At 36.6% G+C, this 25954-nt stretch overlaps 1 protein-coding gene across 13 annotated transcripts in view; it reads right to left on the bottom strand.

Moving 5' to 3' along the window:
- LOC111255264 (uncharacterized) overlaps nucleotides 1-20003 on the bottom strand; it is a 70078-nt gene extending 50075 nt beyond the window's left edge. For 4 of the 13 annotated variants that reach the window (XR_015319422.1, XR_002675401.2, XM_086977831.1 and 1 more), the window contains exons 1-7: nucleotides 18765-19996; nucleotides 17266-17415; nucleotides 15817-15953; nucleotides 11513-11596; nucleotides 10581-10709; nucleotides 7215-7496; nucleotides 3382-3561 (exon numbers count right to left, since the gene is read on the bottom strand). Coding sequence is in view for 10 of the 13 variants with exons in the window: in XM_086977831.1 (XP_086833957.1) it covers nucleotides 3382-3561; nucleotides 7215-7496; nucleotides 10581-10709; nucleotides 11513-11596; nucleotides 15817-15953; nucleotides 17266-17415; nucleotides 18765-18891 (1089 nt within the window). In the remaining 3 variants the exon portion in view is untranslated. Of the gene's footprint in view, nucleotides 1-3381; nucleotides 3562-7214; nucleotides 7497-10580; nucleotides 10710-10940; nucleotides 10990-11512; nucleotides 11597-15816; nucleotides 15954-17265; nucleotides 17416-18764 lie in introns of those variants that run through there. The other 9 variants (XM_022817065.2, XM_086977833.1, XM_022817074.2 and 6 more) reach the window with 5 other exon arrangements.
- Between the last annotated feature and the right edge of the window lie 5951 nt (nucleotides 20004-25954).

The raw sequence follows: 25954 nt of genomic DNA on the forward strand, positions 1-25954 counted from the left end.
GACCAAAACAGCATTTCCAATCTGTGCTCTACAAGCTCCCAATCTGCGTGGAAGTCAGACAGCGTACTGCGCAGCGCATCTCGGTAGTCCAGGTAAGCTGCTAGGCGTTGCACATATAGCACTAACAGGTTGATATAATTTATGAAGAGACTGTAGATACAATTATTTCTTTTAATAGCAGTGCTGTTTCCGCGGTTCCGTTGTATTAAATCTTTAGGCGATCCTAAGTCTGCAGAGACCCTTCTGTCTAGGCTAACGGTTCGTTTTTGTGGCTTAAAACGTTGCTATAATAATCGTTGAGTCAATCTTAATATTAGTAAAATTTTTCTGTCAAAATCCTTCTGAATCGTCTTGGCATTCTGCCATGGATATTTTTGTATTTCGGTATGTTCGAACGAATCCATTGTTGTTTTAACCACTAGCATAGATGGGAGAAATCCATGCTGGTGGTTAAAAGGTCGGAACCTTTGTCGTGGTCTTTCCGGGTCTCAAGCGGTCTCTTATTGACTACGTTGTGTACCACTACTTACCAGTGTTTTGATGAGCGATTAATGCGCACGGATCCTGCAGTCTAACAAGATAGCTGCTCGCCTTGCCATACTTTTAAAGCAAGCCTCTACGGCGTCTGACGTTATTGAGTAGAAGTAGGTACGGTGGATGCCTACTTTGCTAATCTTCTCAATATGGTATGCTTGACTACCGACGGATGGTGTTTCATTTGCGTCCCTGCACTCTTTACTATAACTTACTTTAGGTTCTGTAACGAAATACATTAAGCGGTATGGTCTATTTTCTTTCAGTTGTGTTACGAAACTTATAATGCTTGCCATGAATTTCTCCTCACTGCGCTCCGTCATAGCCTGCATGGAAAATCGTATGGATAGGACAACCTTCTTATAGAAGACCCGGCTTAAATTCGCCTTTGAAGTTAGGCGCAACGACACGAACTTATTTTTCAGCAAGTGAGCAAGAACTCGTTTCCTCTCTCAGCTGTCGAAGCATGATTCCAGCAATAAGTACTGTTTTCATCGGCTCGTTGTATTTTGTCGATTTAAATGTTGACACACATTTGGGTTATTTGTCATATGTCGCTTCTGTTTATTACTATAATTGCAACTGTGAGTAGATTTTTTCCTACCGCGGCATACTAGGCAGGTTACATATTTAATGATTTCACTTTGTAGGTATTTGTTGTATGGTGCCACCATCAACTAAGCCCATGTGAAGCTTCTTGCGGGTACTGAAAATAAGCAACAGCTTCAATTGCTTGGTTCTGTATATGATTCCCTTTCATCTTCAGTTAGACGTGAATTATAAAACTACCTATTATGTAAAGTGGTTCTTTCAAAATTTCTGCGTAAAGATACCACTTATTGAGCATCGCCCAACACCGAACGTCAATCACTAATAAATCAATCAGTCACCGCATAACCCGTGGTATGAATGTTTAACAGATAGATAAAACGGAGTTAGAATAGTTTGTACTAAAGAAATGACAGCAAAAGGGAAAAAAGGAACGATGACACAGAAAATTAATATTCCGCGACCAGCGAGGGGTGGAGGACACGGTGACGAAAATTTCTTACACGCTTGGATAGATTATGTTTTAATCAATGACGCATTCAAGCAGAACCAAAGTCAGTGTTTCGTGATGTTCATTGCATATTTTACATCAGGCTTGAAATCGATTTTTTTATGCTGACAGAGCGGATTCGGCAGGCTAGAGACATTGCGCTTCAACGGAAAGACTATAGGCACTCTTAAATATACAGTTGCCAATTGTCATATGTCACAAGTGTTTATTCGAAACCGTAAGCCAAAGAGATGCGGAAATAGCCAAAGAGTTTAGATAACACATGAGTCAGCAAGCGGATGATGTTTCTGCAGTACGTCAGAACAGAGAACAACTATACAAGTAATAGCTAAACAACTTAAGTGCCGTACGTAAAACAAAAAATTGTAGAGCACAAGGCAATGGAAAAAATGGCCAAAAACTAGGTGATACAGGAAACAAATATAGTGACAGGTCGAAAATGAGAGAAAACAGGGGCAGTACAAACGTATTTGAATATTAATGCTAAAATACGAATATAGAACTCTTAAAACGAAGGAAAATAGTAATGTATGGTGGTTATAATGAGAATACGCAACAACGAATACAGTAAATCATAGGAGTTCGTACATATGCATGACAGTATAATGCTTTCCCCAAGTACACTACCCATTTGAGCTTAAGAAAGTTATGTTCTTGCAGTTGCCACGCTAGTTAGTAATACGGTTTATGTTACGCCGCTGCATAGAAAATCTTTTTTTTCGTATTGCTGTATATGACTTATTATCTTTAACTATATAGTGCACACATATTACATTTGTAACTGTACCATAATATATAGAGATATTACGAAAAGTGGTTAATTTAAAGTGCCCGCCTTAGCTTCTAAATTACCAGAACTCTTTAGTTTTGAGAGGTGCGGCTTTGTGGTCGACATTTTGAATAGTACGGATGCATGCCCAGGTTTACGGTAAACAGCTGGCGGCCCTAAGACGCAAAGTGGCATAATCGGGTGCACTGGTTAAACCTTTGTCGCCTATACGTATTCAAAAGGTCGACATATCGCTCAGCTTTTTGTATATTCAGTCGTACCGCTGGTCAATTTTACGGATCGTAAAGTCAGCTTTATTGATGGTGCGATTTAATACAGGTTTCAGGGTCTCACTAGGTCACCCATATTACTTGTGCATTGTTTTACTGCACTTCAATACAGTTGCACGAAGGTTTTATTCTTTTACGGCGCACGCGATTTTGTGACAGAGCAGCTATCCCGACATAGGGAATCAGCCAACTGCACGGGATCCTTAACTAGTTTTTAATAAAGCGTTTTGTCTCTTGCGCCGATTTGAAATTATGAGGATCAACGTCGAATTTCAACCCCCTTGCACCTTTTATGCCACTGGAGTAATTTAGGTTGAAATCATGCCATGCTATTAATCAATAGTACTGTTAAGTGAAGCGCCGGACTGTATCAGGGTGAGGGGAATAGGTAAAGGCCCTGGTGGCAATAAGTGCAACTGCCAAACTGAGCCCTACAATCAGCCCACAGAGAATAGGTTCTGCCTTGGTGGCGCCCATACGTAAAAATAATACTGAAACCTTTGTAACAATTGCATGCGATTACGAAAGGAAGACGTTTGTTTACATACCAGAATAGGTATACTTATATTTAGTAATGAAAATATCGTAATGAACATTTATGTTTACACTTTATAAGTAAAAATTTCAATGAAATGCTGGCGTGCTTCTGTTATTTAAGCATTCCACTAAGTAAATAATGTCGTGATTTATACAAATGGAAGATTGAAAGAAGAATGATTGCGGTTCACCTTTGGTTGAGGCGAGGTGGATATCCCAGGAGTTGGTGTAACCAGCAAACCGGCACGATCAGCACTGTGTGTGATAGCCTCGGTGATATGCGGCATTTTTTCTAGGTCGGGCTTGAGAGATTTGCTGAGGTTACGAACTGGGCATTCACGACCAGCAAGACTAAACGCCACATACGATACCTGCTCGTGATGAATCCGAAGACAATCCAATTATTTACATAACGTAACCCAGAGAATACCTAAGAGTAGCAATATGCAAAGGATGCACTGAAAATGTACAAATTATCTAATCAGCTTCGTAGTCATTCGAATTTAATACTGGGTACAAGTTATATATTCTTGATGATAGCACTCCAGTACTTATATTTAGCATAAAAAAAACTGAATAGCTCGTATTATTTTTATGAGTACTTCGACGAAATTACTATCAGGACCAGTAAGTCAAACCAATCGTGTACTGAGTGAGCAAAAGGGTGCATATATATATATACACTTGACGCTATTAACGTGCTATTTTATATTATTATAATTAATAATATTATATTAACTCCAATGATTCGGTAACAGTTTATACACTAGCTATTTGGTCTTAATTAATTCTGCACTTCGTTACAAAAGAATTGGGCTGACACAGGGCAATAAATTGCGCACATCACCATAGTTTTACTGCGAGAACGTCTATTGGATCCCACCAACTTTCCTCGTTACCTTTTATAGTGCACCGTGCATTCATTTGCTGCAGGAACAAGGGATAACACCCCATGTTCATCGTGACAAACGATATGATTTTCAGCGTGCTTCAAGCGGACAATGTTCCTTCCAGGCGCGAATTCCTGGGAATGCCTTGAAAGGGCAAGATTTGACCATGCGACACCCTGAGCGAGAAGTCGATTACTAGCTAACGCAGCGTTTGTGTAGCTTCGAGCAATCTTATGTCACAGAATGCAATCGAAGGTACAGTTACACCACCAGAAAGGCAGGGGAAAGGAGACTGAGTACCCACATCGTGCAGCTAGTAACAACCGAGGTGTTGCGTGCTACACCGAAAAATTTGCAAACATTATGAATAGCGTTAGCATATACAGGTGACCCAACAAAAAATGTTCAACGAAACTCTTTCTGTTAAAAACAGCGAATATCGTTAGGTGCAATATGTAGCAAGTGGGAAACACAGTATCAATAATAAACCCTTTCTACCATTGATGTAAGGTTCAATACCATAAAAATTTGAAATAAAAGAACTAAGTGTTCTAGGATTCAGATGTCTTGGCACTAATATACCGATCTAAATCACACTGATCCAGATCTCTCTAAGGTGACCCGAATCTAGCCTCATCCTGATGCCATAACCTGTGTTAAAGCCAAATTAAGTTATACCTTCTGAATCTCGATAACAACTTGTGACAGACACCATGATAATAATAAAATAGATTCCTCTCTAATGAGTCACCAAGAGAATACTGTCATTAGGTTATCGAGTGTCACTTCGTTTAGTAGAACCATATAGCATAAGTCAGCATGGAAGCGTACTTGAAGTGCTTCACTGGGTGTTTCGTTCGCACTGACTTTCTTGTTAAACTATAAAGTCTCAAGCGCCTGCTAGATTTTTTGCACTGTAAACAGATGCCGCTCATCATTATTATCCTGGCTCATAAAATAGAAATCGGCTTTGTCTATGATATGGGTTTCTAATAGTTCAAAGTAACTTTCGTGGTGTTAAGTTACGTTCCTTGACATACTGTCCTGCATGCATTAGGGAGTCTGTTTGCCGTTGGTTAAACCTCTCTTTTAAACTTTTCAGGGGAAACACAATAGGAGTCGAATCCGAGGTTGTGTTGGGGAATTTCGATGAGATTTTGCGCGTATATTCCCTGTCAATAACATACGGTATAAAAAGCCGAAAAATCCTAGGAGCTGGTTTTCATTTTGATTTTGAATTAGGAGTCTCGTTCTTACTGTCCAGTATAGGACTTATTCATGCTACGATATTTCTTACCGTAATGACACGTTTCTGCATGTTTTCACCCTTCCTTAAACGATTTTCTCCGACAAAGCTGTTTTTTTAGCTACGTCTCTTAATATAAGTTGATTGGATTTCCAACTGTACAGGTGGGCTTGACGGGCCAGTTCCCCATATTTCAATTGACTCTTAGGTATCACTGTTTTAAACTGGCGCCGCGAGCAACGCTAGTGTTTGTAGCAACCTATCAACAATGCGGCAGGTACTCTGCAATGTACTTTGGGTGTGCCTGTAATGAAGGGCCCGGACGCAAGTTTTGCTAACAAGTTTGCCAGTGTGATTATTACGAAAAGAAATCTACGATTGTTGGAGCGACCAATGGATGAGCGAGTGGAGGTCTTCAATCACTAGTTCATGGCTTCGGATGTTACCAGTTATGGAGAGCTTCACTTTCTACAATGGACATTTTGAATCAGACTAGGCGATGTACTGATTACATTTACAATGCAACATGCACAATTTGAAGCTGTCCCTGAATTTTCATCTTACCTTATAGCTGGCACGTGAAAACTATATCCTAGCCCTATCACCATTTTTCAGAGATTGCTCGACACCTACGTAAACCCTTTATTTAAAAGATGCATTCACTCACGGCATTCATGGGGCCACACTTTTTTCACGCGAAAACATGGTCATTGTTTTTTCTGTTCCTTTTTCTTCTGGCGATTGTTTTTTGTGCTTTTTATACCCTTCCTTTAATAGTAAGTGAAAATTCGTTTGGATACATTTTATTTTTTGAATAAACGGCTGAAAAGTGGCTTAAGTTTTTATAAGTTAGTGCTTTACATGACTAAGTGCCCTACTACATTAAGCACTGGAACTGTATTATACCTTTGATTGACAAAGACTGATACCATACCAAAGTGGAAAACTTAGACGGATCTTAAAACGTCAGGTAAGTACTTCAGTAATGATAAAACGCAATGGCCTTTGGCTAATGAGCAACAGAAAATACGCTGCAGTGACCACACCAACACATATACAGCTCAATTGTCACTACGTTTCACATGTTATGCTTAATAGCTATTTCTTGTTAATGAATCTTATATCACTGGTAAAGAACACTATTTGCCATTGATAAAAAGATAAGACTTCACGCAGAGTGGAAGCGGTCACGGAAGAAAGTCAATCGGATGAGCGCGGTAAAGGATTAACTGAAAGCTACAGATGTGTGCATTTTAGAAGGACACTGAAAAATATGGATAAATTTCATTCGATGGGAGCATCCAACTAGAAGCATTATTGTAACTCAGATCCACGAACAACGTTCACAACGCGCATAAATATTCTATGTAACGCATTATAACTATTAAATTGTACTAAGATATATACATCTATTATGTGTTACACTGTTATTCTCCCAAGAATTTAGGGCAATCGCAAACAAAAGAAAGTGCACCATATTGAAATATATATAAAGCTAGGTGCTGAATGTATAATAAATATGAAGTAACAAAACAATTGTCGTTTTTATCAAGTCAGTTTTTGCTATAGTTTTTATTTTTTTTTGTTTTATTTTTGTCACGCTTGCTACTTCTTTAATACCTATTTCTATATTAAAGAAGTATAGTACACCTTTATATATTGTAATATTTTTGTTAAAATTTATATTTTTATGTACAGGTATTCTACAGAAATTTCCCTTTATTATTTTATAGATTCTTTCACTAGAATTTTCAAGGAACTCCTCAGGGAACTATATCGACCACGTTTTGCACATAACGCTTCCTATTTCATTTTAACAGATTTTTTAAATAATTCAGTTTCAATTCTACAAAACCAAGCCTTGTGGTTTTTTTTATCGGATATATACCTGGTATATGTCGGGCCGAGCTTCGGGGTCCACTTCAAGGCAATATCGGATAAGTTGGTGCAGCTGTGCCGTGTACGTGGATGTTGAAGGTATCGTGAACTGTCCGGAAGCAATCGCAAGTGCACTCTCTCCAAACGGGGTAGTGAAAAAACAAAGTTTGTATAACAGGCAACCAAGGGCCCAGATATCTGCCGCGGTGGAAATAACTCGACCTCCATAGAAATCTATCATTTCGGGCGCTCTATAGGCCAAAGTCGTGTATCGGTTGATCTCTTCTTCGATCTATAATATAAAAAAACAAAAACATTATTAATAACCGATAAGTACAGTAAGAGATAAAAAAAAGTACCAGGTTAAAGGACACGAACATTTATAACAGGAGTACAGCAAGGGGCGAAAATGACCAAGGATGGCAGCATTTCCTTACTATAATGCATTTAAAATCTGTAAAAGCAGTCCCCATACAAGAACAAGCGTGGTTTTACTAAACAGCTTTTCGTTATACACATTTTCTAGGAAAGTAACCTCACATTTAGGATATTGTAATAACAAAGTTCACCGTCTTTAAATATAGCCTTTTTGATAAAATATATTCATTAGTAATGTACATGCTTAAATATATGGCTAAATTGCCTTTCATCAATCTATAAAAGGGACAAAAGCAAATTAATTTTATTTGTTTATTGATCGAGGATTAAATTCGCTTTAGATCCATGCTCGATCTAAACCTTATTGTGCTCTCGGCTTGTCAGTTTTGTCTAGCTTAATTATACGAAATGTAAAGGAAAGGAGGCTGCGGTTACACCGCAAAACATATGTGTTGTAAAAGGTAAGCTATTGGTACAGTTGCCAAGTACCAACTGTTGTGCACACCGGTTTTTATTGAATATGGCATTAGTACTTCTAGGTGAGTTCACGAATATGGCATTGATATTTCTGGATGAGTTAACGAATATGGCGCTAGTATTTCTGGATGAGATTTTCATGAACAATGAAAAACACGAAGTGCCGTGCCGTAATCAAGCACTGTGATTTGAATAGATTAAACTCAGTTTATCTGAAGATTGAGCTAAAACTACAAAATGACTCTTCCGCTTTATACAAAGCTGAAGAGCCATTTTAGCTATGTATATAGCTAAAAAAAGAGTTAGCGAATTAAATCACGGCTATTAATATAAAAAAGGCAGAAAAAGCAGTGAATCTACTAAAACGGTCTTCATAAGCGAATAAGATCTCAATAAAAATCAATGTGAGCATAGAAATCTCGCCAATCATCAATAACCAAAAAGTTTAATTTTGCAGAAGTATTCAGATCTCAAAATACTGAAAGCAGATTTATTGACACCTGTGCTTGTTATGGACAAAAAGTTGACCTGTGTTTTAAATTTGAATCTGTTAGAAAAAATTATGAGAATTGACATATTACACAACATGGCTGACAGCTGGATCTGTCACTATTTATCTGCATCCTAACAAAGAATGCCTATAACAAGCTAGAAAAGCTAGCCGACTACACACAATTAAGGACTTGTTGACAAGACGTCACGTCACACGCGGGATAATCTAGTTCGGCTAATCTGACATCGTGAAGAAGTATCAGGCGGTTATTATTGCATACTTGATTACCAACAATAGTTGACTGTGCATCAGTCAATCCGTGCTTATAATGAAACACTGAATGTGTATTGCTCTTTAAAGCTTGTATGCCTGAAAAATAATCTCAACAAACATCTTATTATGGCAGGACAAACGAGCCGTTAACGCTCCTATTTGCGATGAAAAGTTTTTTACTTTGATGAAAGGTAAAAAACTTTTCATCGCAATTTAAAATTATTCATATTATTATTATCAAATTTTAAAGCATTAAAAAGGCTCGATACATGTGAACCTTTGTTTTATCGAAAGAAGCTTTTTTCGGTTGATTCCCTTGATACATACAAAACCTCCATTTGAAAGCATTTTACAGATGACCATGAAGTAATGTGCGTTTACTATTATTTTTTCAGATCTAGAGTACAACTCTCTCAGTGGGAATGGCCTTTCCGAGGAAGCCCATCGAATAAGTATGCAAAAAAAATTATTTTCACAACATGACTTCTGCTGATTTAGGTATACTTTTAGAACCTTGTATATGGTGATTTTAGATTCCAAATACTGCAGCTACATAGCTGAATTTTTATATGCAAAACGGCACAGACAAGCATTACCAGGGAATCTGCACAATTATACTACTACAACACTACTTTATATATATATATATATATATATATACAATACTACTAACACTTAAGAGACGATGAGTTGAATTAAAAGCCTAAGTGCCTAATGTCCGGTTTCCGATATGCACCTACTGGCGCATTGTTTCCTCTTTTGTCCAAATAAATAAAAGTGGATTTTCTATTCATCTACATGTACAGAAATGCATTAACGATAGATCCTAAACCATCTATAAAGCGTAAAACATGAAAGTGGGAAAATCTAGGGCCACCGTTACAGCATTCAAAGTGAATATGCTGGCGCTGCTTAATGGGTGATATTCAACTAAAAGAGTACTCTTATTGCCTTGACGTCATTTAATGGCACATTCTACAAAAAATATCTTCATTAAAAAGAAGAATTCTTAAAATAAAACACAACATTGGTCAACATTTTAACAAAAAAAACCGACGAATCTTATTCGGACTACACGTTTTTTGTCAGAATAAAGTTATTATGTTTAAGCTAAATATTCAAGATGAGCGCATTTTAGAATTGCTGAATATTGAATCTTGTAGGTAAAAAGACGATGAATTATTTCGAATATCGAAGCTAAGGTTAAAAACTTAAACGAAGCTCGTGCACAGAGTGAAACTTTTGCACCATTCCTCTCAGAACACTTAATCGTCATGTAGGTGTCGAAACCATTTCTATTTATTATTAATATATAAATTTCATATAAATTATTATATATATATATAAATTATTGAGATGGCAAAATGCTGTAGACGCACGCACTTTGGCAAGTTTTATTAATTTGGCGTTGCTAGAAGAGGCTTGCAGAACATATATTATATATAAGGCATAGCATAGCTAGTGTACCTTTAAGAAGTACCTTTTATCTGAAGAAATAAAACGGTAACATTTTTTATCGCGTGAAGGTAAACTATTAGTTTATCGAATGTATGATAAATCTCAATAAGGACGCTGTAATATTGTCAATATATATAAAAGAGCCTTACATATGACTCCAACTGAAGATTGAATTGTGGGTACCCTATTTAGCTTGTTGAGCTTCGTGTTGACAGATCGGCATATGCTTACTAAAGCTGACCTAACAATTATTTTAGTGAACCAATTCGAGACAACAGTCTTTATGACTATAATTACCTGAGCGACGGAATGTTTGTTGGGGTTGAGCATTTTGGCCGTAGCTGATCCAAAATCGCATAAAACGTACGTCTCCGGAGGTCCATCGGTGCTTCCGCTATTGTTTGTCGCTACTAGAATGTTCTCGACCTATGAAACCCCAAAAGAAATTAGTGCTTATTTACCCTAAAAGTTGTTTTATAAAATGAAATGTTGAGAGCTTGGACTCCAAAACACATTTCGAAACAGATATGAGCATCTTATTGTTAATACACCATTTCCCAATATCATTGAGACTTTCCTGTAACCATCTATAACATTGATTTGTCAGCTTTTAAGTGCAATTTTTAAGAAAGAGAAAGAATAATAAATGCTGCCCACCGTTTTACGGAAATGGGCCTTTAACGAGGGTGTTGATTCATAGGGCTTTCTGCAACGTGCAAAAACATTTAAGTCTTTAAGCAACATGGTTTAACATCATCGATTCCAGAATAAGAACTTAAAACAAATAAAATCACTCGTCGTTTGTATCTTGAAATTGTTCTCTTTTTAGATTTGTAGACTGAAACAAGCTGTCATTAAGCAATTTGACGTTTCCTTTAAATTACACGAAGTTAGTAACTAAAGGTTTTTTTAGAAATATTATGTGCTTAGATGTATACTTAGATAGAGTGTTTAAGATCTGATCATGGTCCGAAAATCTGTATTATGTTATATATTTTATATATATATAAAATATATATTAACATATACATTATATATATATACAAAATATACACATACCTATATATATTAATGTAATATATAAAAGCAAACGAGATTCATGTTGCTTACTCATTAATAAAATAATGATATTTATCAAAGGCCCCTGACAATCAAGCCAACTAGTGTCAAAATCAAGAGCAGATAATTAACCTAAATTATCCTATATTATATTACTGCAGCAAACTCACTTTTAGGTCTCTATGTACGATTGGCGTCTGACAATGGTGTAATCGTGATACAGCTTCACAGACGTCACAGAATATCCTTAGCACCTGCAACATTAACACCCCAAAAACAATTAAAATATGTTCTACATCGTTGAATGTATTGGCGCAATCTCGAGGCATTAATGCGTTCAGGGTAAAAAATGCTTTCCGAGTTGCCCACCGTGATACAACTACCTGCACTTCCTGCTCTTATTTCGACGGTTTCCAATATTTTTTCAGTTACTGTCATATAAAAAGCTTAACATGTACTAAATGTGAATATACACAGTTTTTATTACATCGGTAGTAAACTCTCAAGGGTTTTGCCAAATGGTTCTCGTCTATCATCTTACGCACGTTTATTTCATTGAACCATTGAAAAGTAGTGATTGCTTTGGGTCGTGTATAAATTTTTTTGTCAGGTCACATATTGGAGGACAGATGCTTCTAGAAGAAAGGATGTCTTCAATGAAGGTCTTTTAACTAACCTTCAACAACACTGTCAAAGCCTAAAATGCGAACTTTGGTTATGCCAGAACTGCCAACCGTCTTGAATCCATAGTATTTTAGAGAATATTTAGAGCTTTGGGTTTATCACGAAAACACCTCAAGAACTGACTTAATTGTTACGTCACATTTCTATGACTCACTAAAGTTAGCTATACAAGACTTGATAACATGTCGTCCGTCTGCTACCTACTTTACAATATACACAAGATGTACTAAACGAGACGATGATGCGCGATTTATTAATTGAACAAACTAGTTGAACTGTAGTAGAGGAAAGTAACTGATGAAATGTAGGTAGCTTAGGTTAGAAGCAACGGAATACTAATCATTGGTAAATAATATTTTTACGGTATTTTTAGCCGACTCTCTTAAATAAATTCCGAACTAAACCTAACTCTAAAAAGCTGCTAGCAACTAACACCGGTGACTCAGTTAACAAGGACGAAAAGGGCTGCACTGTATGCCTGTCACACAGTAAATCAAGACTATCATGCCCAGCGATCGCTTTAGTCATTTGTCTTCTTCAAACGTAATTATTTAATCACAATTCTGTCCCGAACGAGTTGGTGGCTATGTAACGGCTTCACTGGAGGTATATATAATTATACGGCGTTTACATTATAGACGAAAGCGTATACAAACGAACCCATTCAAATATTAGCGATTACTCGCCCTACTATGGCATTAGAATTTAGTCTGTAACATAGCAGTTTAACCTTTATGGCAGTGAAATTATTTTCTGCTAAGTAAGGCATATTTTTTATAGTTCTTGTAACTTTTCCGTAAAGAAGGCAAACATTAAGCCTGCTATTGTGCGGTACTGCCTGTCTTTAATTTGTTTGACCAGCATAGGGTACCTCACTATGATCGTACCATGCACGTCTATACATTTCCCTTAGTCATTTCTGTCGCACACGTACCTGAGCACAAAAGAGATTTTCACACTTGTTCCCGTGAGGGAGTGCAACCAGGAAAACACGCACGTTATCCCTCACTTGAGACATGACTGCGCATTATCATAAAGTCTTCAATCATCGCACACCGTTCGCATGGGTGAAATAAAGCTAAAATGAGGGTATAAATATTTCATCTAGGTGCAGCTTAACGACTTAACGCCAATGTGAAAACTGGCAATAGGTCCTTAAAATCTCGTCACTCCTGTTCAATAACCGCTGATTATACCCCTCATGATTAGCCTCTGTGGATACCGTCTTCGTGCTTTTTACCGAGTCCTTTCCGTTCATAAGCATTCGTATCTAAAATTGGGGTTCAGAAAATACGAGGCCAGCAGCAGTTTGACCTAATCAGATGCTACTGACTTATCGATTTCGTGTTCTGTCTAATATGTCACGTTTTGTTATTTTACCTTATACTTAAAATAAGTGTCTTTTCATTTTATGCCAAACTTTGCTTTATAGAAACGTACATGGGAAGTAGCCGCCTAGAACCATTTTCAAAACAAGTGCCAACAATAAGGTACCAGAAACAACGTAATAAAAACATCAAACAAAAGAAGAGTACAAAAATAAAGTGACATTATTGAAGTAATTTAAAGACCGGTAAAATAACATTTTTTCCAGTCGAAGGAATCATTTTACCAGTGAATTCCAAAATTTGATCAAGAATAAGATCCGGTGGGAATCACGCTTGCGCTTACAAGTAGGCACATAACCATATGTTCATGCACACACCAGGACACACACAACTCACAAACCGGCAAATAGGCGGAAGAACGATGCAGATAAACTCCGATGACTCCAAAACCAACAAACAGCTAGCTTTTATGGCTACTTGCAACGATCCATTTTCACAGAATGCTATCACACAACGCTCCTAAATAGAGCTATTCCGCTATCAGCAAGAACACCCTTGATAAAATTACAAACTCCAATTATTAGCTTAGTATTAATTATTATTATCAATACCAACTACAAATTAGAACTACACCTTAGCTGCTTGCAACACCACCAACTTGCAAGCTTGCAATCAACACACGAAAGCCACCTTAGTTTATTAAAAATGGCAGCCTGCGTACTCCCGCAAACAAGCAATATTTCTATTACTATTCCCGTTTCAGTCCAAGAATAATCTTACCTAAAAACTTTCTATTATAGTGATAAAGCTGGGAGAACCTGTATTGAACTATAATTCCGCCCATTCAGTTGAAAATTCGACGCGAATGAGATCTGGAACAAACTTTAGTTGTGTCTTTCCCGTTTAAGCTAAGCCTTCGACGACCTGACGTCTTAGGCCACAGGCTTTATCCTCGCTGTTTAGATAGATACTTTATTGTGAGTAAGATATTTGAAAATCTTCTCGCACGGATATCCAGATCAGAGCACACTAGATATGCGAAGCCTTCTTATTCTACCAACGTTCCCTTGTATGGCGGTTCTATGAAACTTTTCTATGAAGCTTGGTGGACTGAGCTTGTCACATCTAGACTTTTAGCTTAAAAATGGAAATGTCACAAAACCTAGTTTTGGCGGTTTTTCGGATTTGTAAACCATAAATATGATGCTCTTGGATACTCGTAAGTTTACTTACGCTTTTTCTCGCATCTTAAGTTCGCTGTAAAGAAAAGTCGAAGCAGCCATCAAAGGCTAGGTCGACAATGGTCATCTGAAACCACGAGAACAGTTAAAGCGTTCCCGTGGTTAACACCTATAGATTATTATTGGGTTTATATAAGCTTATCTTAATTCACTTACCCCACAAGACATGGTGGTTTTGCGTTTCGTTAAAAAATAATAAATATGATCTTAGCAAGAGTCCTCAGTAACTTGAAGGATCTGCTAATATGATAATCGTGAATAATATGATCCACCGGCCGTGTCCAAGACTGACGAAAATCGCCTTTAAGTTTTAAAAAAGTTCTTTGCAGACTTTAATTATAGCCTTAGAATTGATCCCAAGATACAAATTTAAGAAAATGTAAAGGTCGAGTTTTATGGGGACAGGGAAGTGCCCATAGAAAATAAAAGCGTAATGCCAAAGTATTTTGCCCGGGTTCTTTCAATTATTGGTCAACCATAATTGTGTAAAAATTATGTACTTAAATAAAGTTGCTAAGCTTCTATATAACCTGCGAAATGCAAGAATACATGTTTCGTAAATACAGTAATATGAAGTGGCGATAAAAATCTTGATTTTTTTACATGAAGTTGCCACATCTTCTGATACAACAAAGCCGGTTTTTCCAGCAATAAATAGATCGCCGTATATAATACGGGCAGTTTTTTTTGCAAAATTAATTTTTTTGTGAATAGAAAAATGGTAAATATCGAGTAAGAACGTGGCTTCTTCAAATCCAAGTGATTTCGCCTTTGAACCCTAACCCAAGATATTTAAGGGAGGCGAAGCAAAAAAAGGCTTTGTATAATTAATGGTTGGTTTGACGACACTTGATTTATACTGAAATTAATCTCTCTCATACTTTACTTGTTCATTATTATTATAAGCTAATAAACTAACTTAGAATATTAGACGAAAGAACAGAGCTTCTTATACTTGCATTTGTTCTCACTTTCTCAGCCAAAGGAGTTATTTGCAGCTCATTAAATATTTCTCGAAATACTTTTTCACATCATTTTATACACATTTTGGCAAGTAATAGCAAGATGATAGAGTAGTACTACATAGTTCCGTCTGACTTTCTTTTATATACAGTCATGCTCTACAGTCGCCCTCAGTAGTAATCACTAATTTCTAAACGCGCAGTACTTAAAAAATTATGACATTTAAATTTTTTCGACGCTACAAAGCGTTTGAAATACCTTTTGCTGCGAAAAGGTCTGACCTGCTGCAACTCGATCATTCATCTGCTGTAATACGTGGCCTTTATAAAGATGCATCAGCAGCAGCACTTCATACACTCCATTGCCAACACTAGTAATACTGCTGTCCACGAAGCCTGCAAAACAAATAAGCAAATTTGTTGTAAAAATTAATCAGTATTCAGTAACCGCTATTTTGGGTTGTTTTTCACACAAAAATTGATATTTTTCACATTATCAAAAATTTGGTAAAGATGAAGTTTAACAGCCAGTCAGCCTAATCAGTAGCTCATATTACGAGTAAAAAAAAACAAATTACTAATAAACGCTCGCAACTTATCGTAATGTTTTCATTTAAAAATTTTGTTTTCATTTAATCTTCACACACTAAGATTCTCAAGATTATTATAATGACGGCTTAGATATCATTCCCACTTTCCTCTATAGAAAATAAAATCTATTTCAAATGAAATGGTTTAAAATGTGTTTAATGTAATGTTTTGTTAGCCATGCAGTGAACCTAGTACCTAGAAACGCTTGCAAGGATGCAATATTGCGTAGTTGCTATAGATAAAAAAATCTACGGATTAGTAGTTAACTGACAAATAATTCTCAAATTGTAACTAGGATAACAAAATTCTGCGGGTACATAAATTCGACGATTCGCGATATAATTGGAATTCGAAAAAAACTGATCGTTTATGTTAAAAAAACAAAGTATTGTATGATATTTAAATATTAAAGAAGTCGAATTACTCTTAAACACTACACTTACAGGCATATGTATATGTATAAACAGGAAGGTGCGTTCGAATTGAGGATAGCTTTAGGACTCTGTTTATTGTAGGGGGTAAGCGTTTATTCGCTACGCTCGATATCAGACGAAAGCCAGTTTTTTTTTAGAATAACAAACTTATCATAGAAAAATATAGTACGTAGCTACCGTTAAATATTGCCACGCTGGACGAGTTCTCATAAAGATTAAGAACTTACTTGTTTGCCCGAAATCAAGGGTATATGTTATTCATAGTTTTTCACGCAGCTTCTGAAAATCCGAGAAGGACTTTCCAAAATTTTCAATAGGGTTACATCTACAGCCAAATTAATAAATCAATCAAATTAATTAAAAAAGCTATTTTTAATACTTCTGGGCTATTGATACTGAAATTAACCGCCGTTTTCTGTAATAACAATATCACATTCCGATTCAGTCATTCAGACAGGCTCCAGCAATACATTTTTGTGAGACGTTAGGAGTGACACTTCTAATGCATGCAAAGTGCTTTGAAATATCTGGTTTTATCTAGTTACAGTTTATAACCATTAATTAGCCAACATGAATACGAATTGGGGTTGGTTTCTAAGAATACTTAAGATTTCTTCCCATTCGGTCTAAGGAATAATTACTGCTATGAAGAATATTGCATTGCACTTTGTGAATAAACTAACCTATGATATTTTTATGTCCCGAAAGGCTGGACGCGATCTGGATCTCACGCTTGCAACAAGCGAGATCGTGGTCGTTATTTACAAATATTCTTTTTAAGGCGTAACGAACACCGCCAGAACCCTTCACAAGGAACACGAGAGCAAAACCACCTGAAAGAGAAGAAAGTGATATGAATTGAAAAAAACGATCCATCAAAGCAAATTTCGGCAAAACGATGAACAACTTAAGGTTTATAAAACATGTGTTTCCTGTCTGATAAAGTCCCTATTATTATATTCTAATAGATCTTATAAGGCGCTAGCAAGAATAAATTCATAGATTTCTCAGAGTTGACATTTAGAATTATCGGATATTTTTGGGTGTTTAACTCTCATTTGTTGATTAATCGTGCTTGGAAGCTTACATTTAAAAACCACTTTTTTATCAGTGATATGTATTACCACTGCTGCATTAATTTCAAGTGTTCTTCTAAATGCTATATTGGCAAAGCGAAATCAGGTAAAGAGACATTTGTTAAAAAATAACACACGCTTGGATCAATGGATAAAATTATTTTACCCAATATAACAAATCTATCGTCGCTGGGGTTGCATATGGCAATAGGTCCAGTTGTGAACATCGTTTTTTTTTCAAATTATTTTTATATGTATCCATAGGTAAGTTGCAGGAGCCAAAGAGATATATCCAAACAGAATTTTTTTTTTCGAAAAAAAAGCAAGGAAGCTCTCACATCAACTGAATATTCATTTTAGCATTCAGGTTAGGCATGCCCGCCAAAGGCTATATCTGGGATACGAACAAAAATCGGTCATAATTGTGTTTTCTTTTTAATATTCTGAGCAAAAAGACATACACGCTTTTTGAATTATTCTCGTTGTGCATGCCGTCAAACACACCATTCAATCAGTATCACCGCTAATTGAGTGTCATTGCACTCAAAGCGAAATCGTGAACGTCATTTATAACAACAATTGGGAACAATATGACCTAGGTATGTTTGAATTCGCTCAAATGCTACTAACATTTGCACAATAAAAGTCTTAACCATCCAAAACCGACAAAGAACTAATTATGCGGAGGATCCACTAAGGTAAAATTGTGGAAGTGTACGTGTATATAAATACTGTATACAGTAACTGGGAACAGCATATACTGTCGATTTAGAGTAACCAAAAAAACAAAGGATAATCTCAGGACCAACGCACACTTTTTTTTAACAATAGCTGCTTTCAAGGCATATTTAACACACTTATTTGTCGCTGGCCATGCTGAGCTATGTTTTTATCCTGGAAATGACGTGCTTTCTGAAACTTCCATTTGTTGGTGGTAGTGTGTTGCTTTAAAATGGAATTTTAATTCTGAAATTGCGCAGATATAGTTCTCATACATTCTAGTCGAGACACCAGTCTGCATTGTACATAAGCATTTCCAACTGTAATTTTCGGCTAAACGCTTATGTAATGTTCGGTATCATATACCATCACAAACCGCAACCTACCTTCGGCGATGACATCCTCGACTTGTACGGCCGTCCGTCCAACTTGAAAGGTTTTCCCCACAAAACTGCCCCCCACACCCTCTTTGGATTCGGTTTTTTCATTTTTCCGTTGGAACAATTTTTTCATCTCGAAACTCTTTCTTGCATAAATAACTCTGCAGTCCGATGTTATCTCAAACGCGTCTGAAGGTGCCTGGTAGACTTTTTATGGGTTAACGGTATATTCGAATTTATTGAAATTTCTTTTTTGTCCAAGAGGAATACATGACAAATTTTAGCGCTACAATAAATTGGTTAAATCTTCTGAGCAAGCAAAAGGGTAAGACATCATGATGCATATGATAACAGTTGATCGTAGCATCATTTTTATTGGAGTAGTTTTTCATTAAATTTTTGTATAAAATGTTGCTCGACGCATAAATTGTTTGAAGTCCTTAGTAGTGATTTACGGCATAGTCCGGTTTTATAACTGATGTCCCAATTAATCATCTGAATCATCCTTGTTATTCCGAGGAAACACATATTAAATTACAAGGTTTTACAAATGGCCATTTTCTTGCCGATGGTAATTTTTTTAAGAAAACTGCCTGGATTATATACTGGAATTGAGGTGGCGACTTCTTCTATAATTCTGCCGTTTGCATATACCAGTTCAGTAAAAACAATAGACAGCGCTTATCAATTCAGTTGACCATTAAGAAATAAATATAAGAATGTCAATCATGTCTTCATAATGGCGACGGTTTTATCTGAACAAGCAGGGTTGCGCATGTTATGCGCAAACTGACTCAGGAATCTTGTTTTATTTAAGTCGTAATGGTCGCTATCGTTTACTTAAATCGTCCAGTTATATTTAGCAGATCGTGACTAATCTTTGTCTAAAGCTTGCCCGCAGGACCATATCCACAACTTCATTTACGAAATAGGCGGTGTGCAGTTAGCGGGGGGTGGGGGGCGCGGGCTACGCAGTCCACACCTTAGTACGCACTAAGCACTGCCAATATAGCCGTTCGAATATTGATTTAGTGATGGCAGATGTATTCCGATTAATAGTTCCGTCTCACTTAATAAAATTCTCCAACGGTACCTCACAACACCCAGTCTAGCACAGCTGTATTAAAAAAAAACAGCCCGATCAACCCCACCAGCAAACGGGGCACAAATGAATTCATGGAGAACGAGCTGTCATTTATCGCCTGCTACACGAATAAATACTACTATAGCAAAACAAATGATTACGAAAGAAAGCTTCCATATCATTTTTATCTTTCATCTAGACTTTTCTTAATACTCGGATGACCTAAATGCATGGCACGTACCATAAGGTCAACAAGGTTAGTTATAAGGCTAAAGTCATTTATACTTCTTACAAACGGTTTTATTTTTTAAACTAATTACGCTATTTGCAAAATAATACCACTAGCGGTTTATTTAAAGCGCTTTAATCTTGCATTACAAACAAGTTGCAAATTTTTTATTAACAAAGTGGCTGGTTTAAAAATCGACCGCCGGCATTGGGCTCCAAAGATGCACTAGATGCCCGCTATCGAAGACGGTTATTATTATCAATAAGCAGACGGCCATTGCGGACAAAGTTCGAGACTGTATAACCCTTACAGTGCTACCTTCCGAGTAGACAATCCTCTATAAGATAGATATAAATCATTACAGTTTTAACCAATTTTTAATCAGACCCCAGTGAAGACAAATTTGGTGACTCCATGGTTGGTGCCTAGACATACAACAATAAAATGTATAATTGTGCAGTGCAAAACAGTGTAACGTTTCTTTCGGTGAAACAAATTTACGTCAGCCGCATTCCATGTCTTACCACAACGATGTTCTAGAAATGAAAATTGATCATGTAGAATCTTTCTTCTCCATCCAAGGCTCGCTGTAGGTACAATAATTTTTATGAGCCATCTGAAACACCATTACGGCGTCTGTTGAGTTATATTAACTACGACTTATGAAAATGGCAATCACTTAAGCAATTAAGCATTTGCTATATGGAAAAATAATGAACCAAAAAGTGATTTAGAGACATTAAGGTAATGGTAAGGGAAACAGAAAAACAAAACGGAAAACTGAAAGAGATTAAAGAAAAGAACGTAATAGGAAAGCATTAAAAAAGTGGTTGATATTAAGAGCCCTAAAAATTGCGTTTGTAAGTCAAATAGTCCATTGGTGAGAAATACGGTTCTGTAGTTCCGCAGGATATATTGGCAGGCTCGATCAAGCTCCGTTGATGCTACAAAATTGCGATGAACAGAGACCATAACCTAGAAGCAACTTTATTACCGTACAATTTAGATATATTGCTCGCTATCTATTCAGTTATCGAGAACATTGACCCAAAGGGACCAGCATAAAGGAATTAATTTTTAGCAATTTCAAGGCCCGTTCATGGCTTAGTAAATTCTAAGCGCTTTTATTCCTTGCACCAGGATGTGAAACTATTTATGCCTCACGGGAAATGGCTGTGAAATTCATCACAGTCAATACAACCCTTAATTTTCAGCAGAAAAGTCATCACACAATTTTTTTTTAATTTGATATTCTGCCACAAATGAAAAGGCTTTTGTTTTCAGCCATGCCTCATAATACTTATCTTTAAATGTGGCCATCCTTTGACTACATTCGATAGCTCGTTTTATGATTAACCAAAGGCAAACAATAATCTTAATCAAAATGGTCACTTGTATTTGATGTATTTTTTTAATGGAAAAATATGGTTTCAATAATTCAATCTTTCGATAATAATCGCATACCAAATAGATTCTATTCAATTCCCATCGATGATTATGGGCAAGAAATATACATTACCTGTTTTTTACCTGAATTTTAGTGTATATTTATCGCATAAGTTGCGGAAGTATTCAATAGTCTTCTAGATTTCAAAGTTGATGCAGTACTCACAGCAAATTTAGTTTGAGTAGGTATAACATGTACATGTGAATAGTTAAGTAATGGAGCAAAAATGTTTATTTAATAATATTTATTTATTAAAATACTGAAATTAAATAATTTGATTACGTTGCTAGAAGGCTTTTACAAGTGATATTTTTAAAGAGTAAATGAAAAACAACAGTTTAGAATGAAATAAGTTTTGAACTACGTGTCATTAGCAGATGAAATTTGGCTTGTAGATATTTTAGTCTATTAGACACCTGTGAGTGAGAATCGGTTGAGTCTGTTTTAGGAGAAATAGGTCTAGAAGGAAAAGCTTTTCGGTTTTGAAAATTAAAGCTCAGTGGCGAAATGTTTGTTTTTCGAAAACCACAGGATTGTGGAAATTCGTTAAAGATTGGTGAAGACATTAGGTAAAAACAATACATTAACGGTGCACTTCACTTCAAGAACAAAGAAGGAGTGTTGAGGATCAGCGAAGAGGTAAGCAGATATTGGAACCCGAAGGATAAGAGCGCATTGGCGCAGTTGAAAATTTTCCACGAAAAGTGAGCTTAGAGTCGCAAAGGCGTTTTTAGCAAAAGCTTGCATTTTACGTGTGACATATGACACAATTATAACGAAATACTAAAAATGCGAAAACTATAAAAATGGGTCCCTTGTGAATTATTTCCAAGCTAATTTGAATTGCATGTGGCGTATTATATAAGCAATTTGCGGGATTACATTCGAGAAAGAATATGCCCGAACGTACGGTTACGTGGACGAGACATCGAGCAATCTCTACCGTCCAGGGTTATCTACTACTATTAGGTCTCGTTGACAATGAGCCAACGTAGCTCGCTATGTTGAGTTCCTCAATAGATTCATACATTGTTGGAATGACAGCCAAACGCATGAAATCTCGTTTCTTGATGACAGCGCTAGACCTTATTGCCATTCCTTAATTACTCTCTGGAATGAGCAAAAAAATACACGGCGTTGGCTTTAACCAATTATCCTTCAGAACTAAGTTCCTGTGATTACGGGACTTTCTATGATATAACAAGGGCAACTGGTGAACAAATATGTCTCATTATCAATTCACTTTGAAAAGTCATAGAGAAAAAAATCACATATGGTAAAGGTTTAGAATGGGTATTTAGAAACTACCAGAGCTCTGGAAAAAGTGTGTAAAAATAAAGGAGAGTGGTTAAAGTAATAAATATTTTAGCTCGACTAATCCAAGATGATTCAGTTTTAAAATCCGCCAGACTCGCCCGTAACAGCTTAATTTACCTTTTGCTTAAGAATACGAATAGCATTGAATGAAGTCAGAGTGATATGTAAAGACGGTGAATATTGTTTTAGAGAATGTAACTGAACAGATGAAATGTAAAACAATTCAAAGCACTACTAAAAGATCACTTTATAGGAAAGCGTAGGCTTATTTCACCCACAAAATGAGATCTGTCTAATAGGGCAAGTCTCAGACCCATCTACAGAGTGATAAAATTTATGCTGAGATCTCGAAAACGGTATCATATAACAAAATCCTAACTATTTCTCACTATTAGTTTTCACACTTCTTTCGAAAGCAATCAGGCTTACTGAAAAACTATGAAAATGTAATTTGTTAGATAAGCAAGCTGCCATGTCCTATCATGACATTAAAAAAAAGAAACAGGAAGTTAGAGATTCCTTTCAAAATTCTCAAAAATTTGTAGAAATATTCTATATTGATTGAGAAATATAGATCTGTTAAGAACATACCACAAGTGTAGCAGAGATCGTTATAGGTTTTTTTGAGCATATAGCGGAATAAATAAAGCAGATTGACATTCCAACACCTACTGCTTGTGTCAAGTACGTGAAAGATTACCGAATTAAACCTTATACTGGCGAATATTGTATGTTAGTACATTTTAAAATCATGACGGTTAAACATTGGATCAAAAAACGTTTAAAGTAATATTATGTATTACTTCTAGAAAAAAAATTGTAACTTTTTGCTCAGAATTAAGAAATCTATCTTGCATAGTGGGTCCACTTATCAAAGAGTTCAATAGATAAGAAAAGCCACAGAATTTACATTACACGACAAAAAAAATACACTTGATATATCGCATGTATAATTAAAGCTGGCATAACCTAAAGCATAAGCAGTCAAAGCGTGTTCCGTAATGTGGAAGTGACACTACAAGAACTTTAGTATTTACATAGTTGGGTTTAGAATATAACTACAGCCGTACTGGTGTCACTTGGCAAATGTTACTTGGTGGAGTGACACTTGAGTTCCAATTATTCTCGGGATGCGGCTGTCAACGTTTCTCTGAAAGTACCTCAAAACCACACGTGCGCAATAGGTGAATGAATGAAAAGTACCCAAGCAGGTGCTTTAAAGCCATTTATATAATAGTACTCCTAGGTTCATTAGTACGTGTAGATTCTAGACTATCCCAGTGATAAGTTTTCGTCTAGGTGTGGAAATTTAAGATTACAGTGGCCTGTTGCGCGGAACCCATATGACAGAAGCAGAAGAAAGGGTAAGAAATAAATAAAAAAGCAGACGCAGTATGTACGACAACCTGCCGAAATAAAGATAAGAGTGATTTAACTGTAAGATATTTATATATAGATTATTCTGCCACCTTTCCGCTGTTTTCTTACATTCGCAATAAACGCGATAAAAACGTATTGTGAGAATGAGTACTAGCTACGTGCGCTGACTGGCCATTTACACTAATATGAATTTAAGCCAAAATTGGAGTCATCGCTAATGGCCGATAGGTGCGTTTCAGGACCATCAAGCGTAACCAAGCATTTATTTTACTTGAGTTCCGTTAAGGAAGTCCGTTTCTGCTTTACCCGCCAAGAGATACGACTCTACCACTAAAGGGTTGTGCGGTGCTAAAGGACGGTCCACCCGCGTCGTATGCTAGGTGAATCATTTCTCCCTACCACCATTTTTCCCATTCTGATTCGCAGAACACCAGCTGACATGCAAGCAATAGCAACCGCTTACTGTTCCCACCGTTGTATTTACTACTGATGCCTACAGAAGGTAATTCATATTTTTTAATGCACGCACACTTTATAGTAAGTTTGCGGATTTCCATGTAACATAAGACTGCGTTGATATTGTCAACTGTGGCACTGTTCTGAACAAACCGATAATCATATCTTGTCTAGAAAGAGAAGAACTCAAAACATATTTGTAGATGCTTAACGAGAGTTGAAACAAGCCAGTGACATGACAGTTTTTTAGTTATAAATGGATATGTAATTTAAGAGAATCAGGCATGCATAAGTTATGAGAAAAAATTACTATTCAAAGTCATATCGGCTAGACTGCTTTATTGGCTGATAATCTGCTCTATACAACCATTTAGTGATTAGTTCAACAAATATAGTATGCGCAAGTAATGCCACAGTAAGCCTAGTCCCTGCACATTATTGTGATTACTGTGAAAGGCCTAGGCTCAAATTATTAGTAGGAATTTAAAAGGATGAGCCCAAAATCAAGACAGGTTCGACATTGAGAGGTCAGACTTAGCCGTACTTTTTTTTAACCCGCGGCTGATTGTTAGTTTCTACCTCTACATATTAAATCACCATGGATCTGAACCTAGAGGCCCAAGGAGGGCGGGCCTACAACCTCCGATCTGGGGTACTGTGTGCCATTTTTTTTTACATCGATCCAGCTCTAAGCGAGCTTAAATGATATTTTTTTGTGTATTAGCGTGCACCGAAAGGAAAGTTTATGTAGGGCTTATTCGCGACGGTTAGACCTGGTTCTTCCGACATAACTATCTACTCTCAATCTACATACCTCCCTTGTACTTCTCTCTGTATCAACCCCCAATTTTTTCAATAAGATAATATTACTAGTTTATGGGAGAAAATGGAATGGAGAATGGAGAATACTAGTGTATCAGTCTTTCACAGTTTTCCTAATAAGGTTCCTAACCTTACCAAACGCGCTCAAGTTTTCACGGGAGTTTGCCGCCCTCTGTGTCTCCTATGAATCTCATCTATTCTCTAAAGTAGCGTTTTTTTTTACTGTTCCCTATAATCTATTCTAGCCGGGCCCTCCTCAGTCGAGCCTTTCTTTGAGTAGGCTTTTGGTGAGGTTGCTACCACAATTTTATTGTGCAACCGTTTTACAGTTGTATGTTTTTGAGTGCAAGCAGCGAGTTTAGCATCAGCTGCGATTCTCATTACTTTCTCAGGGCATAATCATTGTCTTCATCGCAGGTGACAAAGTTCTGCCAATTCCATGCAAATAAGCTTAGAAGTTC

Source organism: Varroa destructor, unplaced genomic scaffold (genome assembly GCF_002443255.2).
Source record: "Varroa destructor unplaced genomic scaffold, Vdes_3.0 BEIS01000001.1, whole genome shotgun sequence".
In the NCBI taxonomy this organism is placed as follows: domain Eukaryota; kingdom Metazoa; phylum Arthropoda; class Arachnida; order Mesostigmata; family Varroidae; genus Varroa; species Varroa destructor.